Source organism: Struthio camelus, chromosome 1, assembly GCF_040807025.1.
Source record: "Struthio camelus isolate bStrCam1 chromosome 1, bStrCam1.hap1, whole genome shotgun sequence".
NCBI lineage: Eukaryota > Metazoa > Chordata > Aves > Struthioniformes > Struthionidae > Struthio > Struthio camelus.
Genome location: NC_090942.1, coordinates 151,912,758 through 151,933,733, shown reverse-complemented (window position 1 = coordinate 151,933,733; position 20,976 = coordinate 151,912,758). Strand labels below are relative to the sequence as shown.

The window sequence follows — 20,976 nt, the reverse complement described above, 5'->3', positions numbered from 1 at the left end:
GAAGGAGAGACAAAAGCTGAAAGCAGTGTTCATCAAGAGCTTCTCATGTGGCCTATCTGTATCACTAGTTTGGGCTAACCCACAAGACTTTCTTTAGGTTGCTGTTTATTCTGATTTTCCTCTGAGATGTGATTTTCCTCTCCCTCCAGCTCAGACCTGATGATTTAGCAGTTCCCAGTGCCACAAGGGTAGACCACGGGAGGCAGGGGACAAATCAGCTCTCATGACCACACACAGAGGACGTACTGCCTGACACGTCTGGTGCGGGGTCAGGTAATAGGCGCACATCTTTTGGGGTCAGGCGGTGAAGGCTGTCCTGTGCACTGCGTCAGGTGATGTAATACTGCAAGGCGCGTCCCCAGTACCTCAGTGTTCAGTGTGCTTTGAAAGACTGAAATCCTTCCACCGTGCTCCCGTCTTTCGGGTACCGTGCAGAGGGCCCGGCCTCACCCGTGAGAGAACAATTTTTGTGGAGTTTAGGAACCACCACCGTAGAGACTCTGCAGGGCTCTTACACATCCCGACTGCCACGTACTGTCGCACGTCCTGGAAAGAGTCGCCTAAACTCCACTGGCTAAAAGCAATCAACGCCACCTCGCCAAAACCTGGTTTTGACACAACGTACGGGCGTTTCAGGCCAGCGGGTGTACCAAAGCCACGTTTTCGGCCTCCTTTTCCCGAAACACGGGTGCGAGGGCCTGCTTAAAGATTTTTTTTTATTATTATTAAGTTAAAATACATATAGATGTGCATCCTATACATCATGGGACACAGCGGAGCGCACCGCGGGCTCGGCCCCAGCAGCGCGGGCTGGAGGGCCGCGGCGGCGGGGGGACCGGGGCTGAGAGCGGGACCGGGCGCTGCCGCCGCCGCGCAGCCCTTCCCCGCCGCGCTCCTCCTCCTCTTCCTCCCCGGGCGGCCCGGCGCGGAGCGAGGCCTTCCCGCGGCGGGAGGAAATGCAGGCGGCGGCGGCAGGGCCGGGCGGCGGCAGAGGCTGAGCGAGGGCGGGGAGGCGCCGCCGCCGCCGCCGGGCGGGGGAATGCAGCAGCAGCCGCGGCCGCGTCGCGGGGCCGCCGCGTGAGGCGGGGCCCGGGCGGCGGCAGCGGAGCGGAGCGGCGCCCGCCGCCGGCCCCGGGCCCCGGGCGGCGGCGGCGCTGGCGCTGCTGGAGGGCCGGTAAGTGCAGCGCGGCGGCGGCGGCGGCGGCGGCGGCGGCGGCCTCGGGGTCTGCGCCGCTCGCCGAGGCGGTGGCAGGCCCCGGGAGAGCCGGGGGGCTGCGGCCGGGGGCTGCCGCTGCGGGTCCCGCAGCCTGCGGGGTAAAAAAAAGCTCCGCTGGCCGCCGTAGGGTCGGCGGTTTTTTTAATTCCTCCGGTTTTGCCCTCCCGGTTCCCCCTCCCCCCCCCCCCCCCAACGCCATCTCGCAGAAAAGATAATAGCGGTGACGATAATAACTCTGCGGGGGTGTCCCCGGGCGGGAGGCGCCGCGCTCGCCGCTCCCTCCCCGGCCGGCCGGCCCTGCCCGGCGATGGGGAGACTCCTGCGGCCCGGAGAGCAAGGGAAATCCGCTGAGCGTGGCGGGTTTCTGTTGCCTTTACCTGGTATTAGAGAGACCTCCGGTTGGGGACCGGTGGAATAAAGCGCTCCAATGTTTCTCCTGGAAAAAGTTTACGCCTGTTTAGCGAAGGTCCGTCTTCCTCAGATTGCATCGGGAGACCAGCTTTTCGGCTCGAGTAAGGTGGAGACCCCCTGTGTTTTTATCCCTCCCACGGGACAGTGAGCTGCACCCCCAGCATCACGCCGGTGAGGAGCCCGGACGCTGGGGGAACATCTGCCGCCGCAGTTCCCGGCCGTGAGGGGTGGGCAGTGTCCCATCTAGCCCTGTGGGATTGGACCTGGCATGGGTCTAGCACCGCGCGGGTGGGCAGGGTGGAGAGGCCGGGTCCCAGTTTTGAGCACCTTATCCGCCGGCTGGCATCTGCAGGGCTGGCACGGTCCTTCGCACTGAGCCTGCCTGGGGCTGAGGGGGGTTATGGAGCTGTTGTTGGGGCTGCTGCTCCCATAGCTCATTTTCTCCATGCTGAAAGATGAAGTATGCATGCTCGAGAGGCCTCTCCTCTCCAGCAGTCTCGGTAAGAGCAGAGATGATAGGCCTGCTAATGATATCAGGGCGGTGAGAAGCCTTAGAGAAGAAGCAGCTTTCAGAAATGTTCATTATAACATGTAGTAGCACCCTGCAACTTACCAAATGAGTATGTGGTAGATTTTAGTTCAGCATTAAAAAAAAAAGGGGGGGGGGGGCAGACCTTATGAAGTTAAAATAACACAAAGTAGGCCTTGATGAAAATGAATTAGGTATCCCAGCTAGCTATTGTTTGTCCTTCATTATGAATTGCATTTCAAGTTACATCATTAGTCATGTGCTGTTGGGCAAGCAGCTGGTAGTTTGAGACTACTGGAGTGTTACTGTGATTCACTGTGCATGTAGTGACCGTCCTGCCAATGTCCTGCCCATCCAGGCAGCATAACTTGCAGCATAGGGGCCTTTGCTTTGAGTTGCAGTTGGTTCAAACCTTGCTTAAACCTTGCTTCTTGCTTAAACCTTCTGCACTTTATTCTGTCATTCATATGAAAAACAGGAGTTTCCCCAGAAGTACTTGCATTTTCTCCATCTGATTTGTTAGTCACAGGCCATGGATCAACCCTGATGCTCTTTTTGTCTTGTTCTTTCGTTCGTGTTTGGGATGTATGCTTGCTATCACACTTTTGCTGTATTAAAACTGGCATCTGGCTATCTGAGGGTTATGTGACAATTTGGGTCTGGGGCAGGTAGCCCAGAGAAGAAAGACAGAGGAGTAGATGGAGAGACAGATTTTTCAGATCTTGTGATCCTAAAAAGTGTCAAATTGCAGCAAGAGGGAGAAGGAGCAGGTTGTTTTTCCCTTTCTTGTTTTCTCTCCCTATAAAGCAAAAATGTCGTAGGCAATAAGAAGTAAAAGATATACTTAAAAGCTGAAGGAAACTATTGCAGAGGAAAAGAAGAAGCTCGTAAATTTATTTACCAAAAAAGTAAGTAGCAGGAGAGGCAACAGAAAGGAAGATTGGAGAGGAATCAGGAAGTGTGATTACCCTATGTGAAAATGATAAAAATATCCTCATTAGATAGGGTAGAAAAAGCTAGAGAAAAGGAAACAACATGAACGCATTCTTTAAAAAATCTAAATGGGCATTATATTTCAGCGATCATAATGGTCGAGTTACTTTCATATAGAGTTTTGAACAATCCTGCTTCTTGAGACAGATAGTGAGTAAGCTGATACAGACAGAGTTTTGTTTAGGATACTAGAAATGAGTTACAGTGCCAGCCGTTATAATTACATGATGATAAATCCTCTGACAAGGCTATTACATAACTGAATATGGTTGTAGATCTGCTGTGTGCCTAACAAAGGAGAAGATAAAATTGCTTAATATTTCCATCTCAGCTTCAGCATATTGAAGGATAATAATTGTCACTGTTATGGATGTGACTGTGATTCTGTCCCCTTTCTGGTCTCTGAGCCTAGTCCTTAAGGTGAATAGTGTATTGCTCTTCTGTGTCTTTGGCTGAAATCGTGTTGTTCTCCCATCCCTTGAACAGAGGATGGGGCAGCAGCATCCTCTGTGCGCTACCTATTGTTGCCTTTCAGGTCAGAGCAGGTTGAAACTTTTCTTCCCCGGTCGTTTAACTCAACTTCTTAGAAATCCAGTGCATAAATTACACGAGGAGGTATAGATCAGTAATCCTTACTGAATAGTGCACATCCATCATCATCATAAAAGTTGTCAGGCTAGGAGGGATATTATGAACATCGAAGGCCCAGTTCTTCCATTCTTTGTATGGAACAGATGTACTGGGTTGTACAAAAGAGTTTGTCCCAGACTGTCCATCATGTCTTTGAAGAGCCAGCCGCTGATGGTTAGACAGAGATTTTCCCCTTGCAGAGTATTCTCTGCAAGCTTCTGCCAATCTACTGCTCTGAAGCCAGGTTAAATTGTATCTTAAACGTTGAATGGCTCTCATGGTTTTAGTAGAGCTTGCCAAAAGGTAAAAATATCATTTCAGTGTTCTGTGCCGTGTCTCCTGACGTCTATTTTGCATTTCTCTCTCCTTCATAGGAGTGAGTTAGTGTTCCCAATCAATGGTGGTGTCTGAAAGCCAAGGTGGTAAGTTTTAGTGCTCTAAGTAGGAGACAGTCAATGTTGTGGCAGATTGCAAATGAGCAATCTCAAGACCTGATGGCCTTCAACAAGAATCTTAGGGCAAGTTTTGCGTTAGTGTAATGGTAAGATGAAAATTAGCTTTGAATTGCTTTACTGAACTGAGCTGGGAAGACGTCAGTGCTCTAAAATTCAGGCCATAGCGTTTGCCCTTCCTGACCTACAGTTTTTGATGTTGAAGAATAACATGTCTCTGAAAATTATATGCTTATTTGGTAACTAGGGAATTACAGCAGAAAATGGGAGATGACAGACATTGTTTTCATGAATTCAAAATACCTGTAACTTCCAAGATAGTCGATGCATCTTTTTACTTAAATGCAGTGTTTCTTGAGAGAAGTATTTAAAAGCGAAATCATAAAGGAAGGAGTGGAGGGAAGGACCTTTTAGAAGCCAAACTGAAAACATGTTGCACTGAGAAAATAAAAATAGGCCCGAACATTCCCAACCTAGCTAAAAATTGTGGATTCTGTTTTTGTAATTGGAGTTATTTTGTTCTTTTCCTGCTTCTCACCCACTTGAATTACATCTTTAGGTTCCCACGTCTATTTTGTGCTGCTTGCCTGTCTGCACAGGTTTGCAGCAGTACCCTGAGGATGTTTTGTTTCTATCACCTACAGTGAGAACCCTTGTTGGAAGCATTTTCATTGCTGGAAGGCAAACACTGGATAGAAAAGCAATCAACACCTGCAGTAGTAGTACTGGTGTAGCAGGTGGCAGGAAGTAGACATGCTGGAACGGTGCCAAAAAAAGGCTTACTTCTGATGTTCAAACTTTATGGGGATGAGAAAGTTAGAACATGGGTAAATGACCAAAAACTTAATACAAATTGTGCCTCGTAGTACTAACTAGCATGATCTTAGCATCGTAGCTGGGAAGGAGGACATCTCTTTTACTCTCTGGCAATTCGCTCAAGTGGCCGCACAGAGAGTGTGGTCGTAAGACCGTGCAGGAGTGACTGTCACTGCAGTTCTGTGCAGTTACTTTAGGACTGAGTTTGGTCCTATGGCTTGTTTTCCTTGTTGTTTCCCAAGGCTAAAAGTAGAGTACAAACCTTACAGGAGTGTTGAGAGAATGTAGTAGCAGTTTGAGGTTTTTGGTTTAAGTCATCTTTGCTTGAGTGTTCTGAGGCTGTAAAAGGAGTTCACCAAGTCTGAGCTTTCCAACACCTGAGTTCAGGCCGCTAAGTGTCTAATATTTCACCAGCAGCAGCTGAGGCTGGCGGCAGTTTCTGCTTTATTTTTGCAAGATAAATATTCAGGCCAATGGAATCTCAGGTGCTGGCAGATCGGCAGTGATGTTTTCTGGTAGAATCTTTACAAAGTCACGTAAGCTTAAATTTTGCAGAGGGACTTCACAAATACTCTGTGTCAGCCTACGTGCTTCATGGAAGTGTTGCCCATCAGAAGTTGGATGTTCAGCAAAAGATGCAGCTTAAAACTATGCATTTCTCTTAAAGGTTAGCGACTTAAATCTATTTTTTTGTAATTGGTTTCCTTATATTGCATTTTTACCTTTTAACATGAAAAAATAATTTCTCAGAATTACAGTTTCTAAAATCTAATTAAGAAGTACTCGGAGCGCTCCAGCAAACCTACAAACTGTGCAAAGTACAACAAACACCCTGTAATACTGTACTGTGTCCTAATCCTCACTCTTGTTTGATTCAGTCACTACTGTGGGTTTTTCATGTGTTTGGAGTCGTGGATCTGCGGTCTGAATTCTGTGGGTGGCTCTTCCTGCACTGTTGGGGAAGTCATATCTTTAAGGCAGTCTCTGCTTCAGGCAAACTCTTTTTATGTAGACAGTGCTTAGCATGAGAGAAATGAAAATTTTCCCAGAACTTATGGCTGATACTCTGCTGGCAATAAAAATGACATAATAAAATAATGTATTTAATAACTTTAAATATTGTGGCAGTTTAGCGTTTTGGTTTGGTGGCTTTCTACCTGTACTTCTTGGACGCTGGGCAGTAGAGCAGTCCATGTTATATCTAATGAGTTGACAGAGGATAATTAAGAGTACAGTTTTACTGTTACAGTTTGGTTGATCAACTGATTAGATACCATGGAGAGGGGAGCTTCCTCCACGTGCTGCCGAGCAGTCAGGGAAACACAGTCACATGCCACATAGACAGTGCTATTGCTAGCACAAGGAAGGGGGCTGGGAATGCGTATGCAGGGGTGAAGGAGATGTGAAACCTCCCTTTTGGAAGCAGCCAGATATTACATTGGCTCAGCTGTAATATCACATAAAAACTCAGCCAAAAGAACAACAAGAAAGAATGAAAACTGCTACTGTGGGTAGGTTTTATGGCAAACATACATGTTAGAATTTTGTCATACATTGGTTGTGGAAAGTTTGAGGTTTTTTTCTAAACTGGAACAAACTATTCATATGTCAATCTTTCCCCTTTCAAACAGGAAGCAACAAAATACTTTATATGGCTCATGTCTGACAACATGCACCACCAGTGGCTGCTGCTAGCTGCATGCTTTTGGGTGATATTCATGTTCATGGTTGCTAGCAAGTTTATCACCTTGACTTTTAAAGACCCAGATGGTAAGTCCAGCTTTAACTAAAATTTGATGTGAAACAGAGGATTGAATAATATTTCACACAAGTAAATACTCTTTCTGTGCAAACTAGTTCTCAGGATGTTACTTTTCTTCAGCAGGATTTGAGAACAGAATGAATGAATGATTATCGATGTGAAAGCACTGATGCTTTCACAGTTTCTGCTTTTCTTGATGGAAGTCTGCAAAACTAACCTTGTGTCTTTTCTATTTGGTGGTTAGGGATAGAGAGGATCACATCTTGTGGTTTGATTTTTGTGAGGTCCAGTTTCTCATATCCACTAAGTTTCAATGTAATAGGAATAGAATCTATATGCAGAGCAACAGAGCAGAATTACCTTTTTTGAGGCAAACAAGATTCATAAGGAACTAAATAGTCTGTTTCACGTGGTACTTGTTTCTGTCCTTTTGTTACTACTTGTCCTGTGGCTGCAGTGTAAACCTTGTGGAAAATTTGGTTTCATTTGCAGTACACTTAATCTAGCCACCTCTGCCTTGCTGCTTGCGTTCAGTTTTATCCTCTGCTGTTTGACTGGCAAACGGCTTATAGGCTTTTGCTTAGCCTAAGTAGCCCAGATGGTATTAAGCTGATAAGGAATTAAAGCCCTTTGCTGATACTACACAGCATGTTACAGTTTTCTCTCTGCTGATGAGCTGCCACTAAAAAGCTGCCCTGCAGAGAGTTTATGGTGAAGGTGGCAACATGACTTACTGCTATAAGAGATCTGTATTTCTGCATCTTTCTGAGAAATGCAAAAAATGTGCAACTTCTGAAGAGCCAAGATCATTAGTGCAGTTTTGTTTCAACGATGTGGCAGTGGATAAATATATTAAGTGTATGTTTTTAAATAGCATACCTCTTCTGTGTGACGACTTATCAAGTCTTTCGGATGAGAATTCCAGGCTAACTTGGTAGCTTTTCTCAGTCCCAGCTGTTTTTTGAGTCCTAGTGTATCTGCAAATGAACCAGTCTTACATTAGGTACTTACATGTTCTGATATTTCATACCGTGCCAACTCTCGTTTCCCAGCACAGGCATTCTTTGAGTGGTTATTTCCACCAAAATGGTCAGGGGAATTCAAGTGTTATTAAAAAAAAATCTTTTGCTAAAGTACACCCTCTGCATTTACTTGCTTATTATTACCTTGTCTTGCCAATTTTTCTCCATCTTTCTTTCGATCTGTACTGAATCTTCCTTCCCCTGTGACTAGCTTTTGAGCAGAAGACTGCATAATATCCTAAGCTCCAGTCCTGTGAAGATACTGTGGTTAAGCGTACGTATGTGTTGGAGATGCCAGTGTTTGTATTAGGACTAATGAAGGGAAGTGACGTGAATACACTAACAGTATTTTGGAGACAGTATGAAGAGGATGGCCAATTCTGGAGGAACTCTTGTAGACTGAATAAAATATGGCTTGTCAAGAATTTTCATTATTTGAATGTGTCTACTTGGCAAATAGAACAAAACCTGGAGATGCTAAATGAATCGGTGTGGCTTCTGTTTTTTAACATTTTAATGATATCTTTGGTGCATGAGCACCTTGCTGAGAAAGAACAAGTTTCTCTCTGTCATCTCTACTGGCATCTGTGTGCATGTCCTTTCCCTATGATAATGAAACACGGTTCAACTGCTCTTTCACTGAGCCTTACTTCAGATTACTCTGCTTTTACTACAGGATGCTGTGAAGTAAGTGTGTGCACAACAATATTTGCCTTAGCTAAGATTGCTTGGATGCTGACAATGCTCTCCGTTTTAACTTGTTTTTGCCTCGTGTGCTTTGTTAAAAGGCAATTTAGATACAATAGAGTACTTGCTTAAGAAAGGGGCATAGTATACACAGTCTCCTGAGCTTAAAACAGTAAGCCACTGTGGAGGCAGATGAAGAATAGTTACTCATAAAAGAACAAGCTATATGAGGGAAAAATAGTCCAATATGGATGGAAATAAATGTTGAGAGAAAGATCACGTTCCTTGTGCTTTGTGGCTAGGGAAAGCTACTTCAAATCATTTTTGATCTCTCTGTACTATGTAGAGAACAGGTCCAGCCCTGTGTTATTTTTCAGTTTCCCTGCAGTGTGGCAATTGAAAAAGATGCAAAATGTTCTTCCATTATTTGCTTAAATTTGGTTACAAACTATTAGCTGCATTAAAATCATTAAAGAAGAACTGGATTATCAGTTGAGTCCATTTTCCCCTTTGGAAGTCTCTGAGGAAGGCCCTGAGTCCAGTCGTAAATAATGGGTCTTGTATTCTTCAGTGCTGATTAGATGTGTTAATTTGAGCACCAAAGAAAGTAAGTTATTCTCAGTGAAGGTTTTGTTGCAATAATATCTGTATATTTACAGATATTAGGCTTAGGAAAAGCCTAACTACCAATACAGAGGGGGGAAAACCAAAAACAGCAACAAAAAAAAAGACTTTTTTTATTTGCAAGTGCTGTGTGGAGTTATTTGAAAAATAAAAATATACTATTAAGTCCATATGGTTATGCTCATTTGTCTACCAAACAAAATGTAAAATCATATGTTAGAGCTTTGATCACGTGTGAAATAAAGTAATTCTTTTTCTTGATATTTGGATTTATGATTTCTCGGTCTCTTTATACATAATTTGTTCATAAAAGCCCCAAATAAAAGAGATATCGAGCATTTCTATCCATGATATTACTCAGCTGAAGTTGCATCCAAAATCCCCCTAGAGCACATCCTTTAGAATGTTTATCATCTGTCTCAAGTCTTGTTAGTTAGCTTCCCGTTTGAAAACAAACCCTAATGTTTTGTATGCTTGATACAGAAAGTAATGTTTGATTGTATTCATTGTAAAGCAGAAATAGTTGCCTCCCTCCTGCCGCCCTATAATTCTCTTCTCTCTCTTACTTCTTTAGGCTATGGTGCCAAGCAAGAGCCATTAGTACTGACAGCTGTGACAAAAGTGGAGGAGGTACGAGTGTCAGAGGAAAAACGTTGGCCTGAAGAATTCCAGGTGCGTACTGTTGAGAGGAGGGTTACATGTATTAAAGAGTGGGAGAAAATAAAGGTTAAGCACAGGCTTCCTCTCGTTGGAAGGAATTGCTAGACAGGAATTATTTGTTCAGGCTGTTTTATTGAGGTGGAGCTAACAGAATTCGTTTTAGCTTCAAAAAGCTAGCTGTTTACAGTAAGCTGCTATCTTGTTTCATCAGAATGATTCAACTTAAAAAATGTGTTTCCATTTCTAGGAGAAAATAGTTACAGTATTCCTTTACAGGTCAGGACAATCATTTTTGCTAGCCTATTTTATATAATGGCCCAATTTCGAGTTCCTTGTATTCTGCCTTGTTACAGCGATTGAGTTCCTTGTTCTTGAGGGCAAGCCTATGTCTTGTCGAGTCTCTTAGTTCCTTTTGGTTCCCTGCCCGATCTCTCTACTTTGATTTTTCTTTTTATCAGTCTCCAACTCTTTTTCATGTATTGTGCTCTTTGTGCTCCACATCTGAACATTTGTCCAAAGTAGAACATGAACACAATAGCATTCAATACGAGTTGATCCTTCAGATGTGTAATTCTGTGCTTTCAGATGTAAAGCAGAACAAATATGTTACTCCCTAATTTACAGGGGAACTGCAAATTTCTTATACAAATGTGGACTTGAGAGTAGTTGCAAAGTGGGCTAAGGCCCATTTTTTTTTCCTTTTGGTTAAATAAGTCAATTTATGTTTGGAGTATGTTTGGGATGCAGCATGGAGAGTAGATTTCTGTATAAATGTGGCACTTTCTGTTCCCTTAGGTTAAACATTTGAAATTTAAGTTATCCTCAAAATAGTTGAGATAAAGATTTTTTTTCTTTGTGGAAGGCTGGCAGATTTGTGTAGTGAGTTTTAATACCTTCCATCAGCTATATGGAAAAGAATAGTAAGGTATCCAGATCCAAAACTATTCCCTCTTGACTTTCTGATAGCTTGAAACACACAACAGCATTAATCCTGATTGGATACACAAGGTATCATTTTAACTGATAAGGAGCCTATCAGGTGGTTCAAATTAAATCCTAACCAGGGAAGATTGGAGAGGAGTAGCAACAGAAAATCAGGATCAGATTTTTTTTTCTTTATGGAGAATTGTGTTGAAAAGTAAAAACATCACTTTTTCATGTGTAACTTGAGTCTGTACCTAAAGCACTGTTTGTATGAAGATATGGATGGCAGTGCTGGGTTTCACTGACTCAGTCAAATACTTCTTAACTTCACCTGCATAACAATGGTGTCCCCACAGTTCAGAATAATTGCCTAGTTTTTTCAGAGAATAAGCCATAAAAATGTATTTCATTTTACAATACCTCTTTCTAACATTGCCCTTGCTGTGAAGGGCAGTGGTAATATTTTTAAGAAAGTTGGGAAGTTGAAGAACAGTTTGACCCAATAACATGCTGCTCATAGGTATGCCAAAGCCATAAGTGAATGTACATTAAATTTTGTCCCACTTTTAAACCCTCCTCCTCTCCAGCTGGCAAACTAGGTCAAAGCAAAAGTGGACTTTTTTCTCCCCCTTCTCATGTTGGAAGCTCCAGGAGGGCCAGAAAATCCTTGAATTTTGCAGAGTTCATGAACTGCTCTAATATTCTCCAACTTTGAAACAAGAGGCGATGTGCAAAAAAAAGAAAATAGATAACTCAAGCCAAGTTGCTGGCAAGCTGTGACGTTTACCTTCTATTTTAATGACTTCTCAGAGTAAAATTCAGCTCATTTCACTTACCTAGCAAAGCTGTGACACCCGTGCTTAAAGATTACTTGGTGCAACTGCCAGACTTCAAAAAAATAATATCCAGGTGGTTCATTTGTTCTTCGGTGCTCCCAATAGAGCTGTTTAAAAAGAGGTGAACAAACAGAAATCTTACATTGTCAACAGTTTAATGACAGCTTTAGCTCTTTCCCTTTGCAGATCCAACTGGGTAAATCAATAAGGGGAGGGGGGGAAGGTTTTTCATCTGAAAGTTAAAATTCCCCATCCCTGGTTAATCGGGGAAGCTCTTTTCCCACCACCAAGCCTGAGGCAGAGGGAAGCGGTTGTAGTCACAATTCCTGCCCTAGTTTAAGAGCAGAAAAGGGAGGCCTATATCAAACAGATAATCTATTTTGCGAGGGGAGGGGAGTCCTGCCCGCTACTCATATTTGCCACAGTAAGTGCTATTGCTCATTATGTGAATTTTTGTCCATTGATTTCGCTGCAGCTGGGGTAAACAAATGCCGAATATCTGCAGATGCCAAAATACAGCTCCCAGCCAGAAAGGTTAGAAGCTCTAAGCACTGTCTCCTCACAGATTAAAGATTAATTTGTGTTAAAAGTGACGGTATAGTTCCGAAGCCTTCCTATCCAAGCCTCCCGAAAGTTTCCTTCCTTTGCTGCTGAAACTTTATGGGAGTTCCAGTGTTCCTAGGTCAAGATATATATTATCCACCCAGAGGAGAGCTGGCTGCTCTGCAATGGTCCTCAACTGCCGTACGGAAAATCTCTTACTATTGCCCTAGATAATGACTTAGAGTCATAGCAGCATGTGCAGCAGCACAAGAAACATACTGTGATACAACGTTAGTTAAGATAGGGAATCTGGAAGTCATAATATGCACGCTATTAGGATACATAGATTAGGTACTTTTATACTTGACAGTTTGATCTGAAAACTAAACTCTTGCACTTTTTTTTTCTTTTTGTTTCCTCACTTTGTTTTATGAAGCCAACTGGAAAAGCTTTTTCTGGAAATCTGATACGCCAGCCCCGGGTTCATATGGAAAGACTTGAGCTTCTCAGGAATGTCTGCAGAGACACTGCTTTGAGAAATCTTTCTCACACCACAGTTTCCAAGTTCGTCCTGGATCGAATATTTGTGTGTGACAAGCACAAGATCCTGTTCTGTCAGACACCGAAAGTGGGCAACACTCAGTGGAAAAAAGTCTTGATCGTTTTGAATGGTAACTACTCTGATATGGGGTGTGGAGTTCTTTGAGGAGGAGGAAAGAGCAGAATCAGTCCAACTGGGACAACACTAAAAGGGATTTTTTCCTGGTCTTCTGCACACTGATACTTAATATCAGCAGTTCATTCTTCACAGTTGCTTCTAGTTCTTCTAAAACATCTCTTTCAAAGAAAATAAACCCGTTCTTTCTGTGAATATAAATATTGTTATTGTTTGACTCAAAAGTGGCTTGAGTCATGAAAGAGTGCCTTTATGCGTGTGTCATGTAGATTTATTATCCTTCAAGGAGTGGCACTTATTTAAAGAATTTTAAACCAGTAAATTATAATGCATCACAGTTCCCTAAAAAACTTCCGTTTTTTAGCCATAAGGGAAAGCTAGTTCAAATTTGGCAGCTGCTCGCTTGTGCAGAAATCTTATGTATGCGCTATCAGTGAGCAATTGTATGAGTTACGAAGATGGCCAGATCCTTAAGAGTATAGTTTGGTCAACAAAGATATATTACAAAATGACTATAAAAGAAGGAGCAAAGCAACTAGTGTTTCTGAATAACAGTCTCCAAGGTGTACCCTGCCTGTCTGTATATAGCCTACTACACTTTTGTAGTAGCCTGGTATGCCAATATAAGTAAGTGGTTTCCTCAGGGTTTTGTGCATTGTCTGCACGCTTACAGTAAAACTATTAGCTTAACCATATTTGACATAAGACACCCTCTTTGACATAAAAGATGGTCCTACCTGCCTGTACCTCAGGGCTGTGAATTTTCTACATGTAGTCAGATCAGTTGGGGGCCCTTCTGTGGTTTTGCAGAAGACATAGCACAGCAAGATGTGGGCAAAACCTGAACTTTATAGCAAGAAAGATGAGTTTACAAGAACCTTGAGAAATATTGGCTCTGCAGTTGTGTTTTCATGTGTTACTTTACCTTGTGCGAGCTAGTTCACACGCTCAGAAGGAAACAAACTTATAAATTGACAAAGGAGCTGTGTCCCCCAACAAAACTTGCAAAACTTGTTTAATAAGGGCTGTATCTTAAATACTTGACTATTAGTTTCATCTTTAATATATGGATGAAAGAGCTGAAAAACGAGCAAGGATATGGACACACATAGGTATGGACATTTGTCTTAAGCGCCTTTGAAAGCCATGCTCCAAGAAAAAAAAAAAAAGAATACATGATTTCAGTTTCTGATATCTGTTGTCTCGCTGTAATTCTCCCTGGCTGCCAAGAGAATGAGGATAGAATAAAACTGAGAGTCTAAGTGGTGTGGATTGCACATTGTAGCTCTAGCAACCCCTAAGATTTGTATTGAAACTTTTATTACCTGCACCACTCCCGTGGTCAGAATACTGGAAGAGAGAAGGCCTTAGAGGCTTTCCCCTGGACCGCTGTTTTGTATCACCCTGCTCTTGCTGCAGGTTGGTACTCTGAAATGATGCTGTTGTGTGGAGGCTTACTCCTGAAGTCCAAAGGGTCCACGTGAGAGCGTTTCCCCAGGTCATAACAACTTCCAGGATCAGGGTCTTAAATGCAACAGAACTAAGTGACATTGTTTTTCTTACCATTTATGTGCTTGAAAAATAAATTTCTGGAAGATTTCTGTCTTTATTTTTAGTCCTTTTTAATACATGTAATATTGCGTGGCTGGAATTTTGTTTTCAGCACAGTGTAGCCATTGAAGGAGCTTCATGAATCCTGACAGCCAAGTGCTTTTGTGTTGAAACAGTTCCAAAAGCAGCCTACAGTATTTATTTTTTGTTGCTTGTGGAAACTTGGCCAAAAAGCTGATCCTGTCTTTGGAGTTAATCCTCAAAGTCTTCCTCTCTTTGTACGTGTGGGCAGGGTGAAAGAGAACGGGGATAGTGAGGTAGGGAGTTACAGGCTTAGACATAATTGCTGATAAAATTTATGTAATGTGCGTTTCTAAGAGATTTGAACTGATTTGGTCTTGGACCTTGATGTCACATACCCTGAAGAGTTTTAACAGCTCTTAGCATTACAGTCAGAATCTCTCATCGTTTAATTTAAACATAGTAACCATAACCAGTAAAAATAGAGAAAACAGAAAGATAAAAAGCTGTGAACCAAAGGCACACACATCCTTGCTTGTGCTCACTCCTCCCCCCCACCCCAACACCCCAAAAAGATTCACTTGCTCTCTTTCTGATTTGTCTAGGAGCGTTCTCTTCCATAGAAGAGATTCCAGAAAATATTGTACATGACCATGAGAAGAATGGCCTTCCACGCTTGTCTTCCTTCACTGATGCTGAAATTAAGAAACGGTAAGAGGTGACCTCCCAGGAAGGTGGATGATGTTTGGTGACAACTGTGTGAGTGAGCAGGCAGGAGTGCGGTTGAAGACCGCATCTGGAATTGAGGACAGTGATATTAGCATTATTCCCTTAGCCATCCAGATGTTGTTATGATTATCTCCCTCCTATCTTCAAAGATGAACACCAGCATAGCTGATGAAATAAGTTAGGTGATCCAACAAGATCCCTCTTGGTATGGGATTTCTGTAGTTCAGTACATAGCTATTTGCGGTCTACCCAGATCCCTTACAGAGTAAAACTTCCTACCTATGTGCAAGGTTGGCGTTGAAGGTAGATTCACTTATCTAGGTTGAGCCAGATGGGTTTAAAAAGTCACTGTGCCTTAGCCAGAGAGTATCGTCCATTCAGCTGAAACACTTCATCTTTCTGTAGGAGTGCTCATGGTCCATTTCAGAGCAGGAAATTTATTTTTCTGCGGTGATGACTTCTAAATTACTTTGACTGGGTTTTCAACTGTGTCTGCTCTTGTTCTTATCTCTGCTAGTATAATCCCTGTAGGGGGTTGCAGCATGGAGAGAACAGGAAATAAAATGACAGTGGACACTTGTAAGCTCGTGTTCGCATGTTTTTCTTGTATATTAAGCCATTCTGAAGAGTTAGCCACTTATACAGGATGTGGCAGCTATCACTTGAGCTCAGTCCAATGTTTGTTGCATTCAGTGTTACACGTACCATTGATCACAGCCGTGCGTCTGGAAACATACTCACTTCATTGTGACTGATAGTTTGCAAAAGGAAATATTATCACCTTGTTTGTGAGAACGTGGATTTATCTCCCTGTGAACAGCCCTACATAGAGGGCTGCTGAATGTCATCATTTGGGGTATTATACTCAGCCCACTACAGAAACTGTGCTGGAGATACGTAATGTGGGTTCTGTCAGGAATTCTGAAATACATTATCAGGGTGTTTAGGTGTAGAGAGGGATCGTGTGCATCTGTTGGTCTCGTTTGCTCACCTCTTGTCCTGCCTAGGTATAAGTCAGGAGAACTTGAAGACTGATGAAGTGCCTTGTTGAGGCTGGAAAGAGTCCATCCACTTACTTCAGTGAGGATTGAGCTCAATCTCTTTTGTCAGCTGTTTACCTGAAATAAACTTTGTTTTCAGCTTGTTCCTCCTGCAGATAATCTCTAACTACAGTATGTTACAGTTCAGTGATATCATGACAAAATGTGAAATTCCGTTGAAGGCTGTTGAGCGTCATTAAAATAATGTTCTCAGCCATTACTGAAAACATGCCAAAACTTCAAATAAAATACCAGAAATGGTTTTTTACTTAAGCAGTAACGTGTCTAACTACCTGCCATTGAAAACTGCAACCCTCTGTATGCATTTTGCTGTTGCAAGTCATTTTTGTGTGTCATTTTATGTATGTTGCTTCTTATTTTGAGCCCAATCCCATGACATTAAAAATATCTTAAGTTCAGAGCTTTCAGCATCTTAGAGGACTTGGTCTCCTGTTTACGTGGGTCAAGAGAAACTAAGCTTCTCCTTTTGCATGAAGTGTGACAAATAGCAAATACTATTTACAGTTTGCATTGTGTATAGTTTCTGTCTTTTTACTAAATAGTTTTTGCATTTCAAGTCTTTTTGGCTACAATATTAATAGACTATGAAAATGACATATGTAAGATTCATATTGCTGTCTCCGTGGTCAGAGTTCACATACATTTTGTAAGTCTTTGCTAAACGCTTCGGATATCTCCTTAATTATTTAATTTCTTATTTCTTCCTTCCTTCCTCTTTTTAGACTGAATTTATACTTCAAGTTTTTTATTGTTAGAGATCCATTTGAAAGACTTATTTCTGCATTTAAAGACAAGTTTGTGCACAATCCTCGGTTTGAACCTTGGTACCGGCATGAAATTGCTCCTGGCATCATTCGTAAATATAGAAAGAATCGCACAGAGACCAGAGGGCTGCAGTTCGAGGATTTTGTGCGCTATCTGGGTGACCCAAATCACCGGTGGCTGGATGTTCAGTTTGGTGATCACATCATTCATTGGGTAACATATGTGGAACTGTGTGCCCCCTGTGAAATCACATATAGTGTGATTGGACACCATGAAACCCTGGAGGATGATGCTCCATATATCTTGAAAGCAGCCGGCATAGACCATCTGGTATCATACCCCACGATTCCACCAGGGATAACAGTGTACAACAAGACAAAAGTAGAGCGATATTTTTCGGGAATTAGCAAGAGAGACATAAGGCGCCTCTATGCTCGGTTCGAAGGCGATTTTAAACTCTTTGGCTATCGGGAGCCAGATTTCTTGTTAAACTGATGCCTAGAATAAGCTCTGAAGAAACCCACGTGAATACCAGCTGCAACACTGACAGAGCTAAGAATGACCATTTGTTTTCTAGCTTTTTGATGTTGCTCCACTTTTCAGTGAAATATTTGTCATATGAACAATTAGGGGCTTATAGTTGTTGTTTACTGACCATATTTTCAACATGTGGCATTGAAATCTGTTAGGAGTGAAGTCTCTGTTATCTAAAATACAGAATTCCACTCATTCCCTCTTTCCTCCAGGAAAAAAAAGAGGAAGAACCAATGGGCTACGACCTTCCCTATCTCTCTCCCAGACAGAATGCCATTTAAAAATATATAGTGAAGCATTTATAAAGATGGCAGTTTCACTGTAGGTTAACTCTGACGTGTGGGTGAACTTATAGTTCATGCTCATGAGAAAGGCATGTAGAGTCTCTCGTGAGCTATGCAAAATTAGAGGCCACTGCAGCACTAAAAATTGATTAAATGCTTGACAGGTAAAATCATCCAGGTTCTGCCATGTGGCTGCTATAATAACAGTAATGCTGATCTAATCCCATTTTTTGTTCGTCACAAAATGAATCTAGTTAGACAGAAGCTTCAAAACTGTCCAAAAAGGGGCTGGTTCCAGAGCCCAGTTGTCTTTGTATTCTTGTCAAGTGTTTACTGTGCTTACTTCTGGCCTGTTTTTTAAAATGGTATTTAACTCCTGGCTACGTAAGTTATCTGAGAACATCCGCTACAAATGGAGCACAGAAGAAATACAAAGCTTTTAGGGAAGCCCTAAGGAAAAGTAATGTAAAAATAAAATGAGAGTTGCGTTTGAGGAGCATATCACAAGATGCTCTCTAAATATCACACGTTTTAACTTAGTTTTATCTTCTAACAGTTAAGGTTAAATAAGCCACAAACGCAGGATGTCATGTAAAAGAGCTGCTGGAGTTAATCTGGGTGAATGCTCCACCTTTTTCTTGTATCGTTGTCTTGCTCAATGTTTACTACCTTAGAGAAGAGAAAATTTCTCCCCCTCTGAAAATGCATCTCCTTACTGCCGAAGGAGGCAGGATGAATCCTTGCTTTTTCCAGTGTTTCACTGCTGTGGTGTCCTGAGTCAAAAATGCCCAACATCTGTGTTACCAATGGGTGAGCTGGTAACTTGTCAGGAGTTTGAATGTCGCGTAAATTTGTGTATACATTTTGTGCATTTAAAAAAAAAAAAGCAGAACTGATTGGATGCAACCATAACGTTTGCTTGTGTTTGCATTCTTCTTGTCTGATTTAAAAAAGTCTCGTCTGAGTTCACCAGCAATAAAAATTAGTGCGCTATCCTGCAGTTCATGGGAAAAAGAGGCCACGTGTCTGAATTAGAGGAATTGCTCCATCACAGTGCGGCATTTGAGATGTATTTTTGAAATCTTAGTCCTAAAGGATTAATTTTCACACCAGCATAACATTGCTGGCTAGAAATGCTAATGATGGTCAACGCTATGGAGTCTGCTCTTAAACCCAGCCACAGTATGTTTTTGATAGCTTCCTGTATCAACATAAGGAGGCGTCTGGCACTCGAGAAAAAAGCAAGCTGTGCCAAACTGACATGTGCTGCTATCTGCAAAAAGGAAGCCCTGTTGTACTTGGATGTAATTTCAGAAAGATCTCAACAGTCTAATTGAAATAAGGGAGAATCGTTAACTGGGCATTGTTAGCAAGAGACTAGTCCAAGGTGGCAAAACTGGAAGAGTTGTTTTTTCGGGGGGAGGATGGTTTGTTTGTTTGAAAAAAAGCAGCAGTACAGTGCCCTAGACTTGTTAGTTCTTAACTTATGAGAAAAAGATGTTAACGGCTCCAGGTTTTTCTGTGCTCTGTTTTTTTTTTTTTGTTTGGTTTCTTTTTTGTTTTTTAATACAGGAACTTAGCAAAGTGTATTATTAAACACATTTTGGAGCTAATGAGCTGATTGATTACCTCTCTGCCGATTTCAAATGTAACAGTGTGAATAATGTATAGTGAATTCCGGCCTTAAAGTTTAAATCTAATAAAGTAGAATCATTTTTCTCTGAAAGCCTAAGCTACCGATCACACAGCACACAAATGTATCTGTTTTTATTCTTCTTCACCAACTACTTGATTGCTTAAAAATTGCCGGATGGAGAGTTCTACACAAGTTTTAAGTAGCAATGTTTTCCCTAATAGCCTTCTCTGAGTTGAGTTCTCTTGTGAGTTTGATGGCAAATCTGGATGGATTTATGCACTCATGTAGAGCGCTGGAGCAAACTGTGTTCTGAGCACTCCTTTCCCCCAATTTTGTGCCCCTACACTTTTCAGGCTGCAGTTGGATTATGCGTTACCTTTTCTTCAATTCGTATGTGAAGTTTCTCCTTGTCAGTGCTATCCTCCTGAGCTATATTTTCTTTCTGGAAATGTTTTTTTGCTCTTGTGGCCGAAATAATTTCGGAGCAATTTTGGCATGACTCTTGCAGAAACTTAGATAAAATTAAAATGTTTTAGATATTTAAGGAGAGTCCTTAAAGGAGGTATGGTGAAATTCTTACCGGGTAGGTTCGGTGCAGGATACAGCAGCCAGAGCATTCTGCGCCCTAGAGGAAGAGTCTTGCTGTGCCAGTTGTGCTGAATTAAATTCCTGTGTTTTGTTTTAAATCAGTTGTGCTCTGTACAAGGCATTTACAAATTTAATCTCAGTGGCATGCATGAATGGCATTTGGCTGTTTGGATGTCATTTGCATACCACTTTCAAGCTGCAGTGGTATATATGTCAAACTGCAGGTGATATATATGTATTTTGGGAACAGCTTGTCCAGATTATTACTTCTCTTTTTTATTATTATTATAGCTTCAGAAAACAAACTTACATGATTACTTTGTGTCTATCTATCTGTATACTTCTTTTTGTTGTCTCCCCTCAGCAACTTTCAAATCCTTTGGGCAGTTTTAACCACATTTTACAGGGGAAGGTTGCGTTCTTAAAGATACTGAGTTGCAGTAGCCTTTCTGAAAAATGATAGCTAGTTAGAGGAGAGAAACGAAACGTTCTTTGTACAGCAGAGAATCCATGCTGTCTATTAGTTCTAGGAAACGTGCAAACAGGAAACCAAGCTTTACTGATTTTGCTAGTCATGGAACTAGCTGTTTCTCGCACACGCTCTTCCCTAGTGCTCAGGCGCCGTGCTCTGATCTCAACTAACCAAGACAAAAATAATGGCTTAGCATGGGTTTGCATGGATATGTCATGTTCATCTGTTTTGTATAAAATTAAGAATACTTGTTGAGATCAGTTTAATTTTTTTTTGGTGTGCGTATCCCTCTTTCTCGCAGTAGAAGCGATTCCAAAATCTATGTGCCTGGCAGCCAAGGGCAGTGTCTATCCCCTTTTCTTTTAACTCCAGCACACAGTGAATTATCATCAGTGGGCTCTCTCTAACCACACGCCGTGAAGATGCTTCTCCGTAGCTAGAATTTATGTGCAAGTTTTTACTTTGGGAACTGTTCTTTAAAAGAAGTTATCAGTTCAAGAGTGTGCAGAAAACAGTGATTTTTCACAGATACCCTGTTGTCATCTCCTGCTATT

At 42.0% G+C, this 20,976-nt stretch overlaps 1 protein-coding gene across 4 annotated transcripts; it reads left to right on the top strand.

Annotated features, from left to right (window-relative positions):
• The first annotated feature begins 1,099 nt into the window (after positions 1-1,099).
• Positions 1,100-20,650, top strand: CHST10 (carbohydrate sulfotransferase 10). Of its 4 annotated transcripts, XM_068924475.1 has the most exons (7): positions 1,157-1,174; positions 5,603-5,714; positions 6,679-6,817; positions 9,717-9,814; positions 12,542-12,776; positions 14,959-15,064; positions 16,866-20,647. In XM_068924475.1, exons 3-7 carry the CDS (start codon positions 6,706-6,708, stop codon positions 17,401-17,403), a joined length of 1,089 nt encoding a protein of 362 aa, XP_068780576.1. In that variant the 5' UTR covers positions 1,157-1,174; positions 5,603-5,714; positions 6,679-6,705; the 3' UTR covers positions 17,404-20,647. The 4 variants fall into 4 exon arrangements, with proteins under 4 accessions (XP_068780565.1, XP_068780576.1, XP_068780554.1 ...); XM_068924464.1 differs by lacking the exon at positions 5,603-5,714 and having other exon boundaries at positions 1,100-1,174; positions 16,866-20,646; XM_068924453.1 differs by lacking the exons at positions 1,157-1,174; positions 5,603-5,714 and adding an exon at positions 1,492-1,733 and having other exon boundaries at positions 16,866-20,650.
• The last annotated feature ends 326 nt before the right edge of the window (positions 20,651-20,976 follow it).